The sequence below is a fragment of the Truncatella angustata genome (assembly GCF_020726525.1).
Source record: "Truncatella angustata strain MPI-SDFR-AT-0073 chromosome Unknown BKA67scaffold_8, whole genome shotgun sequence".
Taxonomy (NCBI): domain Eukaryota; kingdom Fungi; phylum Ascomycota; class Sordariomycetes; order Amphisphaeriales; family Sporocadaceae; genus Truncatella; species Truncatella angustata.
Window position 1 is genome coordinate 1466380 of NW_025763388.1, and position 10680 is coordinate 1477059.

The 10680-nt window shown below is 49.5% G+C and overlaps 5 protein-coding genes across 5 annotated transcripts; 3 read left to right on the top strand and 2 right to left on the bottom strand.

The window, feature by feature from the left end:
• The first annotated feature begins 1680 nt into the window (after nt 1-1680).
• Nucleotides 1681-3334, top strand: BKA67DRAFT_578439 (CWC16 protein). Its single transcript, XM_046103698.1, has one exon. It carries the CDS (start codon nt 1821-1823, stop codon nt 2931-2933), a length of 1113 nt encoding a protein of 370 aa, XP_045954253.1. The 5' UTR covers nt 1681-1820; the 3' UTR covers nt 2934-3334.
• A 66-nt stretch (nt 3335-3400) lies between these two features.
• Nucleotides 3401-3906, bottom strand: BKA67DRAFT_578440 (uncharacterized protein). The gene has a single exon (XM_046103699.1). The coding sequence runs from the start codon at nt 3769-3771 to the stop codon at nt 3463-3465; it is 309 nt and encodes a 102-aa protein (XP_045954254.1). The 5' UTR covers nt 3772-3906; the 3' UTR covers nt 3401-3462.
• A 450-nt stretch (nt 3907-4356) lies between these two features.
• Nucleotides 4357-5390, top strand: BKA67DRAFT_594666 (uncharacterized protein; the record flags this gene model as incomplete). The annotated part of the gene is made up of 2 exons (XM_046105070.1): nt 4357-5167; nt 5314-5390. The coding sequence occupies 2 exons, from the start codon at nt 4357-4359 to the stop codon at nt 5388-5390; spliced, it is 888 nt and encodes a 295-aa protein (XP_045954255.1).
• A 1845-nt stretch (nt 5391-7235) lies between these two features.
• BKA67DRAFT_682998 (ubiquitin-conjugating enzyme/RWD-like protein) lies at nt 7236-8236 on the bottom strand (the record flags this gene model as incomplete). Its single annotated transcript, XM_046108961.1, has 5 exons — nt 7236-7511; nt 7570-7751; nt 7833-7947; nt 8015-8052; nt 8175-8236. 5 exons carry the CDS (start codon nt 8234-8236, stop codon nt 7375-7377), a joined length of 534 nt encoding a protein of 177 aa, XP_045954256.1. The 3' UTR covers nt 7236-7374.
• A 1360-nt stretch (nt 8237-9596) lies between these two features.
• On the top strand, nt 9597-10223 carry BKA67DRAFT_539590 (uncharacterized protein; the record flags this gene model as incomplete). Its single annotated transcript, XM_046100665.1, has 1 exon — nt 9597-10223. The coding sequence occupies one exon, from the start codon at nt 9597-9599 to the stop codon at nt 10221-10223; it is 627 nt and encodes a 208-aa protein (XP_045954257.1).
• Nucleotides 10224-10680: the final 457 nt, after the last annotated feature.

The window sequence follows — 10680 nt, forward strand, 5'->3', positions numbered from 1 at the left end:
CTATGAGATTTTTGATTCTATTCTTAATCAAGCTTAACACCCAAACTTCTGGCTTGTGTTTGAACATGGCAGGAAAATGCTCTTTTGGGGTTTGAGATAATGCGGAATGTCTTCGTCTATCACATCACCACCAGTCAAGTGAGCTAAGCCTAATGATAAGGGTAGAAGCAATCCTAAACTACACTTCATTCAGTTAATGAAAAGGTGAAACCATGTGACAAGGGCGTAGCTTGGGAGCTAATCACTCGTCTAGTGTTGTGCGGATTACAACCTTGGTCGATGGCGGATTGTCCATGTGTCTCACGATCATGGGAATAACTCCTGCTGTTCCTCAAATACCAATGGAGGATTAGTGGTGTGCTTTACAATTCAAGGAAGGCACTCCTACAACCTTGAGTATGGGATTTGGGACAGCATGGTCAAGTCCAGTAGTGATCGATTTAGGCCTACTTTAGAGAACATCATGGGTTTGGCTATACTCTGCCTGATGTCATCATTTGCTGAGAGGGCCGTGGAATGACACAAAGTAAGACTTGCGAATGTCTTCACGAAATGTGTCCATGTCCGATCATGTTACTTTCAGGTTGCTTAGTGAGCAGTGATGTCCGATCTTTACCTCAAGGCTACAACTAGAACGGGGAGGGCAATACTTTGCAGTGGTCATTCAAAGTTGACAGTTGGTCAGAAAAATCAGTAGATTGTCTGAATTGCAATATGGTGCTCAGAGAATTTGGCATGTTGGTGATATCGATATCGTTGTGTCAACCTCTGTGGTGTTTGTCAGTGTGGCCGTTCAAAGAGCTATTTAGTTGCACTCTGGAACAGACATTATGCCAACAGCAAAAAAGAAAGCTTACTCTAATGATACCATTGGCAGTTGCCTGGGGAAGCTGGGTCAATACCGGAGCTGGGTAAATACCGGAACCAGGTGTGGTATTATTTATAATATCGATTTCGCATTATCCTTCTCAACAAACAATGGATTAGTGGCCAATTCGGAAGCGCTCCAGACTTCATAAACTTAGAGGCTAACAGTTCGAGCAGACTCCTAGTCCATAGGACGTGTTCTCCGGTAGCTCAAGGTTCAATCACAGCCAGCGGTGGCAGTCAGCCGGAAGGCATCCATGTCTTGAGTTTGTGACAACTAGACACGGAGAAAAAAAATGTAGACCGTTTAATTGAACTACAAAGTGATAGAATAGTTACCATTGTAAGGGAGGCTACGTGGTCGGGACGTACACCAGTCAGCCGGAAGACACAAGAAGCAAGGAGAGAGGGAGGGGGACAGAAGAGATACACACTCGTAATTAACATCCCAGCATCCCTCCAAGTTGGCCATTAAACTCCCCCTTTCTTACTTTCTTTTTTCCTTTTCCCCTTCTTTTTTTTTCTTATCTTTCTTTCTGTCGAAGCTTGGTGGTTCTTTTATAAATTCCTCTAAAAGGTTATAATTAACTTGACTATAACTACACAGCTTAATTGAATACAACAGTTAACTGGCTCAATAGTAGCTTGAAGATAATAATAGTTTCTACTAGCCGTTTCCTTCCTGATCTTTTGTTTCGTCCTCTGATTCAATTCCCCTCAGGTGCGTGACGCGGTAATAACGCGGTAACGTTCACCCCCACTCACTATAAGCCGCCGACCTCAACCTCGTCAGCCTTTTGACGTCAACCATAACCCACCTTCTTTCGATTAAGGCCGCAGCGCAGCACAGCACTCCCAGAAGTCGCCCAACTTCCGTCAGACTCACCCGGCGCGCCCCCATCCGTGTTCCATGCACATTCATCTCTGATCGCGTTAACGCAAATACCGCCGCGATGCAAGGCTTCAACATGGGCCGCTACGTCCCCCCGGACCTCGAGGGGACGATATCTGGCAACAAGCTCAACAAGAAGCACCCCCTTGGGTCGCGCGCATCGAAACCCGGCGCCCTCACTGTGCGCTTCGAGATGCCCTACGCAGTTTGGTGCACGACATGTCCTAAGGAGACCATTATCGGCCAGGGCGTGCGCTTCAATGCCTCCAAGACGCGCGTCGGGTCGTATTACAGCACGCCCATCTTCGCCTTCCGCATCAAGCATACCGCCTGTGGTGGAACCATCGAGATACGCACCGATCCAAAGAACACCGCGTACGTTGTCACAGAAGGCGGACGCAAGAGGGAGGATGGCGCAGATCAGGTCAAAGACGGCGATTGGGAGATCATGACGGATGCCGAGAGGGAGAAACTCCGAGGGAATGCTTTCGCGAAGCTCGAGAAGACGATAGAGGACCGCGAACAGCTGACTGTGGCAAAGCAGCGCGTGGAAGAGCTTCAGGAGAACAACAAGACTTGGGACGACCCGTACGAAATGAACACGAGACTCAGGAAGGAGTTCAGGGTCGGCCGACATCAAAGAGAGAAAGAGGGACACGCCACAGAAGACCTGAAAGATCGCATGAGCCTGGGTATCGAATTGCTACCTGAAAAAGAGGAGGATAAGATACGTGCAGGTCTTGTGGACTTTGGCTCCATACTCCGAGAAACCGGAGAAGAAGCGATGGCGGCGCAGGGTTTGCACAAACCACTGTTCGAGAACACGATTACAGCGGCCAAGACTGATGCGTCAGACGGAAAGAAGAAGCTCAAGTCAGAAGTCAAGGCAGAGCAGACAAAGAGAGACTTGGTGTCCGAGCTTGTCAGCAATACAAGGATCTCGCATGATCCATTCTTACACATGGACAAGAGGTTATCGACCACCAAGACTCCTGTCAGGATACCGGGCATCAAACGGAAGCGCGCCTCGATTGACCAAGATACGAGAGGCGACAAAACGACAGACAGGATCACGGACACAGTCAACGCATCCATCGCGGCGGAATCCATAGGGTCGCAGCAGGCTCATACAACCAACGCGGCATTAGTGGCGTACGAATCCGACTCGGAATGAATATATGGATCTCATCACACAGGCGGATTGGCGTTTATGATTTTTTAAAGATACCCCCAGCATTGCGATATCAAGAGGAGGAACATGACTTTAGTACGACAGAGGACACGTTAGGATAGTATTCGGGACAAAAGCTCATCTGCGCAACCCCGCCAGCTCGATACACTGTTTCTGGTATTCCTACATAGAAGTATCAAAGGTTAGATTTGTGGGAAATTTTATAGTGACTGTTTCCAGTTGCTCCCAAGGCTCGAGATTTAGCACCGATTCAGCGGGCAGCACTGATCAAGTACCTCTATCGAACACCCTGGACATTCTTATTCATGTCCCTTTGATCTATTCACAAAGTATTCTGCTAGCTCAACTCTTGCGCAGCGCATTTTCATCAGTTATCTCCGCACAAAATATTCTATTTTTATCGCGAAGATATCGCTTCTGGCATTTGTACAGAGAGATGTGCTGGGTAACATACGACCACTCCGCGCTTATACTTCCTCCCCAGCAAAGAGGGCCACTGTATACAATCCCTTCACAAGTCCTCTCCCTCAACCTCCCACCCCTCGCCTTCCAAGAAACTTATTACATTAGCCCGAACCGCTTCCGCATCCCTATAACTACCATCCCAGCAATTCCTCACTACCTCACATAACAATTCCTTCTCAAACGCTGGCCACTGCCTCGCTGTCATCATTGCTTGCACCTCCTGCGACGACTTTCGAGGCCTCGTACCCGGCCTGAAGCCCGTCATCAGCTCGTACACCAAAGCGCCCCACATGAATAGATCCGTCTGTTGCATGGGCGTCTTGCCCCTTTTGTGGCCGGCACATCTATTCTTCATTAAATATTGTGGAAGGTGATGCAATTGGTAATAGCACTGGGCATGTAGTAAACGGAATGGTGTTGACTCCTGTGTGACTGTGCGACCATAAACCACATGAGATGAAACGACCGTATTTCAGCCTCCTAAAAGTCATCAAATTATATACAGCTGAACCAAATACGATAACTCATCTACACACTTTACTCTATAATTCGGGTTTCCGAAAGCCTATCCAATCATGTAGTTGCCCTGTTGAGATGCGACCGGATAAACGTCGTGTAGATGCCGGCATGTATGTGCCTAGAAATATATTGGTCTTCACAACTACCGACCTGACTTTAGCCTGACGCCAGTCTGCACGCCTAGTATAGGCATTTGATCCTACAATCGTCGCATGATGACGCACTGAGAGACAGATTTGTATAGAGCCTATAGTAACGCTTCACGGTACTTGGCTCTAAATACGGCACTTATTGACACCAATGCTATTAAAAGATCACGTAGTTCCTCAACAATTGACACAGATAGCAGCGGAAACGACCATAAGAGCCACCCATCGTTTCTGGTTCTCTTCTAGCTCCCAAGAGAGTTCAAAATATCAGAATGCTCGTCTCCACGCTCTTCTCTAGCTTGGCCTTGGCCGCAACCGCCACGGCGGCCTGCCCACGGGAGCAGCTCCAGAACGCGACAGCCGAGTACGTGGCATCGCAAAGCCAGGGCCGGGTCAGCTTCACGTCGCTCGCGAGCAACGTCAGCTACACGGAGAACGAGCAGCCGCTGGCCATAGGCTCGGGGATCCTCACGCAGGCGCTCAAGATCGACCACAGCCGCAGCATCCACGACACGGAGCTCTGCGCGACCTTCACCGAGCTCATCGTCACGGACCCCAAGCACCCTTACGTGATCGGCACCCGCATCGTCTTCAGCGGCAGGGTCATCTCCACCATCGAGTCCATCGTCACCGATGCGGGCGACTGGGCATTCAACGCCACGGGGTACCTCCACTGGAACTCACTCGAGAGGTGGGACCCGATCCCGGCGGAGAAGCGGGACAGCCGCGCCGTGATCCAGGCCGCGGGCGATGCGTACTTCGACCGCTTCGCCAACGTCAATGTCACCGTGCCCTGGGGCACGCCGTGCGCCCGGCTCGAGGGCGGCGCGTACACGGACGCCAGGCTCACGGGGAACGACACGTGCAACCTAGGCGTGCCGACGAACGTCCATGTCACAAATCGCCGATACGTCATCGACCAGGAGTACGGTACTGTAGACATCTTCTTGGGCTTCCCAGGGTTGGATCGCTCCGTCGGGCAGCAGCCCATGCCGGACAGCCATTTCTTCAGGGTTGAGGGCGGGAAGATCAGATACATTCACACAGTGTCCTCGTGCGTCAATGCTGGCTGTGGGCTGAATGGTACAGTACCCACCATGCGAATTCGCCGAAGTCTCCGTGGAAGGGCATGGAATTAGCTAAGGTGTGCTATTGGCAGTCAGACTTCTAGCGAATAGCATGATTATCATATCTTTACTATGAATCGGAGGTTTAAGATATGAAAACAGACGCTGAACTCATCGTTTTAAAGCAGGAGCGGTTCTTACCAGGTCCCCCCGTTTGGTATACAAACAAGTTCAACTGAATGTGAACCTTGGGTTTCGTCGCAGAAGCTCCAAGGCTGATTTACGCAGTCTAGTGATATATTTGCCTTGCCCGTTGTAGTAAACAATCTCATTCGATCGCGGAGTAGTACAGCGTATTATAAATACACGCTAGAATATATTGCATGCTATTATTAACCGCACGATACATATATGTTACTACCACCCTGCCTGCTTCAGAAAGGCCAGTTTGTAAACCAAGTCCTCCTCGGCGCCTACGAGGCCTTGGCAAAGCTTCTTCCAGCCCTCGTTAATCCCTTGCGTCCCAGATACTCCTTGGCCAAGAACCACACGCATGTCCGGCATTATGTCGTGACTGTGATTAAGCCAATGCTCCTAGACTGGGCGCACGCTGGCCTGAAATTTTTCTGCGCTTAATGATTGGATCGCCGCGTCTCGAACACCTGAACTATTGAACTGACCTTTGCCCATTTTCGACATGGTGTCCATTGCGGCTCGCGTCTCTTCGGCTGTATAAACCTATCGTGTTCAGGTTAGTCATGGCGTGTGTGGCGGATTATGGCTAGGAGTTGAGAGGATGCCTTTTGTTGACTTCCCGCCTGGAGAATGGAGACTGCAAAGTGGCACTCTTCTATGATTGAAGGTGGGAAAATGGAAAATCGTGGCAACAGCGATGGCTGCCTAGTTTATTTGTGTAATCTCATATGGATCTGTGTAGGGGAGCGGAGTGGAATTCGACTATACTTGACTGGCATGTCACGCTGAGCTTTTCCCAGAACGCCAAGAGATACAGCGAACGTATTCACCAAATTCATTGCGAGAAGGGTGAAAGGATCCGGATTGGCGGGGCTAGTGGTAAAAGAGCGGCTTGGCGTGGAAATTCCATGGCTTTATGTCACTACTCCGTAAGATTCACAATATGGTCTGGCGCCCAGCCCTTGTGCAAAGCGTCATGGTAGTGTCGAACAAATCGGGAAGAAATTGCTTGTATGTGAACCCGGATACTTCGGAACGGAGACCAAATCTTCGATTTTTCGACAGGTACAAAGAATTCAAGAAGACGAATGATGCGTTGTGGCTGGTTTCAATACTATCTGCAATATGAGCAAGCAATTCCGTTTCGAAGCCACTCGAGTATCTCTGCAAGTTAATCGATTCATGTTCCTAGCACATATATGAGAGGCACTACGATATTACTATTTTAAAGACGTAAGGTGTGGAGCAGTTGAATCAACTAATTCGTCGCTCACTATTACGGGGTGTTGGCTAGGCATAGATTTGATGAGTGGGATGCTACTATACTAGATATTGATCATGTCCATATATATATCGACGATTCGACCTATGACCTACAGGTCCATATCTGCATGAGTACCTCTACTGATGCTTCACGGCATAAAGCTGTCCCGTCTTAAGGATTATTGGCTAAAATCTCAACCGATGTCTTACCTTGCGGAAGTGAACCGGTTGCAAATTGACAATTCGCATGTTCGGCTGGCTCGATAACGACAATACGTAATGATACGAGAGAAAGTAAACATGTATAATCAGCTAGGAGGCCGGGGTAAAGTTCAGCTTGCAGTTGGGTTGCGAGAGCAGAAGCAGGATGATCATGGCGCGCCCATCGACGAGATGGCGGAATACTGCAAATTCCTGGCTGTTCCAATGGCCGTACATAGTCATGTTACACGACTTAGAACTGACAGAAGAATTACACATCACCTCGACGAATTGTTAGATGGCGCCCAGTTGGTTTCATTTGTTTTTAACTAGAACAGTCTGGAAAGTCATTTCCACTCGGAAAGTGAAAAGCCGATTGGTGTAAAATCAAAGAACAAGCCAGAGGGCGTAAATCTCAGCGATGTCGAAGTGGAGGTTGGTCTTATGCAAACTCCAGGCAAATAAACTCCTTTCCATCCATGATATCAAACGCAAAGACTCCGCATCCTAACCTGTGATGACAAAGGAGAGACAACAAAAGGAATGGTTCGTTCTTTGCCCGCATCATACATCATCCATCTGTCCTGCTGGCTCGTCCTCTTCGTCTCCAAAACTGGCTACTGAGGACATGTCAGACTCGTCCTCATCTTCGGCTCCGGCCTCGTTGGCGGCATCCTTGCTGGCGTATTTTTGAACATATTCTGTAGCCATAGTCAGCTTCGTAATTTTGCTTTGATCTTTACTGGAAGTGTATCGCACCCTTGACCTTCGCATCGTAGCTCTTGGGTTCTCTCATGAGCATGGCAGCCGCCTCGCCGTTTAGGGGGTCGGAAGGGTTGGGGTATCGCAAGAGTTGGGGCAAGAAGACCTCGAAGATGTTGATCATGTCAAACATGGGCGACCATGTCTGGTTGATGACATCCAAGCAGACGGATCCCGATCTATAATAAACCAGCTCTTAGCGTCTGCGTCTACCCTTGCATCTTGTGTGGCAGTAGCACGGTGTAACCAAGCGCACTCACAGCTCATCGATATTGGGGTGATAGATCCTGTTGACAAAGCCGATGCTTGGTGATTTATAGGGGTATTGATCGGGCAACTCGACGTGAACTTTCCAAACTCCGTTTTCGAAAGGCGCTGTCTCTTGTGTTAGTAGGTTGGTTGAAATCGGGGGAGTCTCAATATCGTTGTTGCTGAGACGTACTCTCTGTCGGTCCCTTGAAACGCACGTAGAACTCCTGCCTGAACAATCGTGAGCACTTGCGCATCAGTAGGTGGGGGGGGGGGATCTTCGGTTACACTGCGAGCACGGGTCAGTCAGTCAGTCAGTCCACAACAAGGTTATGGTGAGATGCGGAGGATACTTACTGTTGTCATTGACCAAAGTGACTTCATAATCGCTCATGAGCCTATATTCAAGCAACATCAGCACCAGAATTCATTCGCTTATTGTCGCTCATGTGACAGTGGCAGTGGTCGTACATCCTGCAAACACAGTCAGCGCCTCCATGTCGTGGCATGACGGTAGGATTTGCATTACTTCATGACCTGCAAATGCGCTGTCAGCCGAGAATACTAAACAAAATGGCCGAGTCACACTGGAACTACTCACGTCGGTCTCAATACGTCTGCGAGGGCTACTCATCTTGACGGTTGAGCCGGATGGTTTCTTATCGTGATCGTAGGTACTGATAAGGATCAGGATAGCTGGAGCGTCCGAGGCCGGGCGAAGGACGTTTGCAAGTGTGAAGTAGGTGGTTGTCGCAGTGTAGGGGTTGGGTGTTGTGTTTCGGGGACAACGTTTTGGAAAAGAGTAGAAGATCAAGTTGGATCAAGTCGAAGAAAGGGTAGGATGAGGTCGAGGTCGAGGTCGAGGTCGAGGTCGAGGTTGAGGTTGAGGTTGCGCTCGAGACTGGTCGTGAATGGCGGCCCGATGGCAAGTGACGCGATTGATTGAAGGCTGGCTCATCAGTGGGCCATGCGCCTGAAGGGAATTAAGGTTAGGGAGCTATGCACGGATCCGTAGGGGAACAAGAACGAGGACGGTCACAAGTCACAGGCCCGGAGCCATGACGATTGCGGCGTCTTCCGAATGAGGGGCATTTAGCCTGCTGACCTTGGTCTACTCTACCTACAGTACACACTGTAAATACTGGGCTATTCGTGAGGAGACCAGGCGATGAGGAAGATACAAACCCGCAATCTTGAAGGCTGTTATTCAGTTGGAAAACCACCTTAGCTGTGAATCATTGAAGTCATGAAAGATTCACAGTGCTCATGATCGGGACTGTTGGTGTCAAAAGCCGGCCACGAGTCAGATTTGTCCGGGACGTTGTCTTAGTCTAGTTGCAGCGGGTTCCTGGCACTCAACTTACGACGACGCAATCGGCCATTTGAATTCCAAAGGTTTAACTCCCATGTAAGGGTCCAATCTAAGCTCGCGGTATATGGAGCACATTCCAGCAGACCAACACCTACTGCCAATGTGTTGAGGTCAATGCGCCAGAACATGATTAGCAACTACCTATTGACAACGCCGTGTTCACCTTTCAACCTCAGGCCAGCAGTGTCTTTAGGTTAGCATATTGGTGATTATAAGCTCAAGCTGTACAAATGCGAGCGCAGGGTCGTCCGCGATGAAACGCCAAGATAGCGCCCACGACGCGCTTGGCGGTATCATGAGACGACACATAAACTTGCCGCAACCCCAGATTTTGCATTTCCAAATTTCGCAACTCTATCCCTACTGCGTTGACAAAGTGAACTGGTCTTGCAAATAATCAAACATGCGTCTTCCTGCGCCAACAATAGCGCTCATTCTCACGATCCTGGCGTCGCCGAGCAGCGCACAGCGCAGGCGCCTCAGCGACCAACAAGCAGCCCTCATGGTTGACGGCACAGTTTCGCAAACAGATATTCCGAACATTGGCGAAGAAGCGATGGTCCAGTCTATTGCCCCTCTGAATGCGACCAAGACGCCTATACCACTAGCTCAACCCACGCCGCAAGCAATGCCAGCGAAGCCAATTCTGCCTATAACTGTACTGCTCTACAGCTCCTCGCCAGGCCCGAAGGAGTGTCGCGGAACACCCATCTTCAATCTAAATATTCCAAAAGGCCCCGGGCTGGATACTCCACCGGGCCCAACGTGTTATAACGTGACAGTGGTGCCACAAGCTGAGTGTGGCACGTTTATGGCCAATATGGAAGACGGGTGTCAAGCAAGGATATTTGGCGAACCTGGATGTGCCAGCTTTACGAACCTTGCGGTCTTCATGGATGAGCTGAGGCCTGTCGGCGGCATCATCCGGAGTATCGAGGTTCAGTGTGGGATCAAGAGCGCGCAACCAGCGCCACTAGCTCTGAATCTGCCTGCGAAGCAGAAACCTGCGGGGTCGCCAGCAAATGGATGAGGTCTGGGGTCGTCCAGTACTTATCTAATATCTCGCGTGTGAAAGATATCAATGGTTCCCCCTCGGTCCAACGCATTTAAAGGAAGTATAGTGTCATATGTACAGTACAACGAACTCCAAACGAGGCAATAGATCCCACGTCGTATTGGTTCTCTTAGTGAGAACTGACCACGTACCTTGGAAAGTTGACCGTGTACTCGGGCGATTACAGTGCAATAATTATCAGTTTGGGGAAATCGGGATTGCCAAGACAAGAAAACGTGTGTAATTTTCGTCAACGGCGAATTTGGAAAATATGGCTGTAAAGAGCTGAAATATAAGCCATGCTCAAGACAAAGCCGTGCCATATATAGAGGGCCTGAGCACTACCTCCAAGCAAGAAACTACAAATTGGATAAAACGAATCTTCAGAAGATCGAAACAAAAAGATATTTGGATGTCTGGTTAATGGATGCCT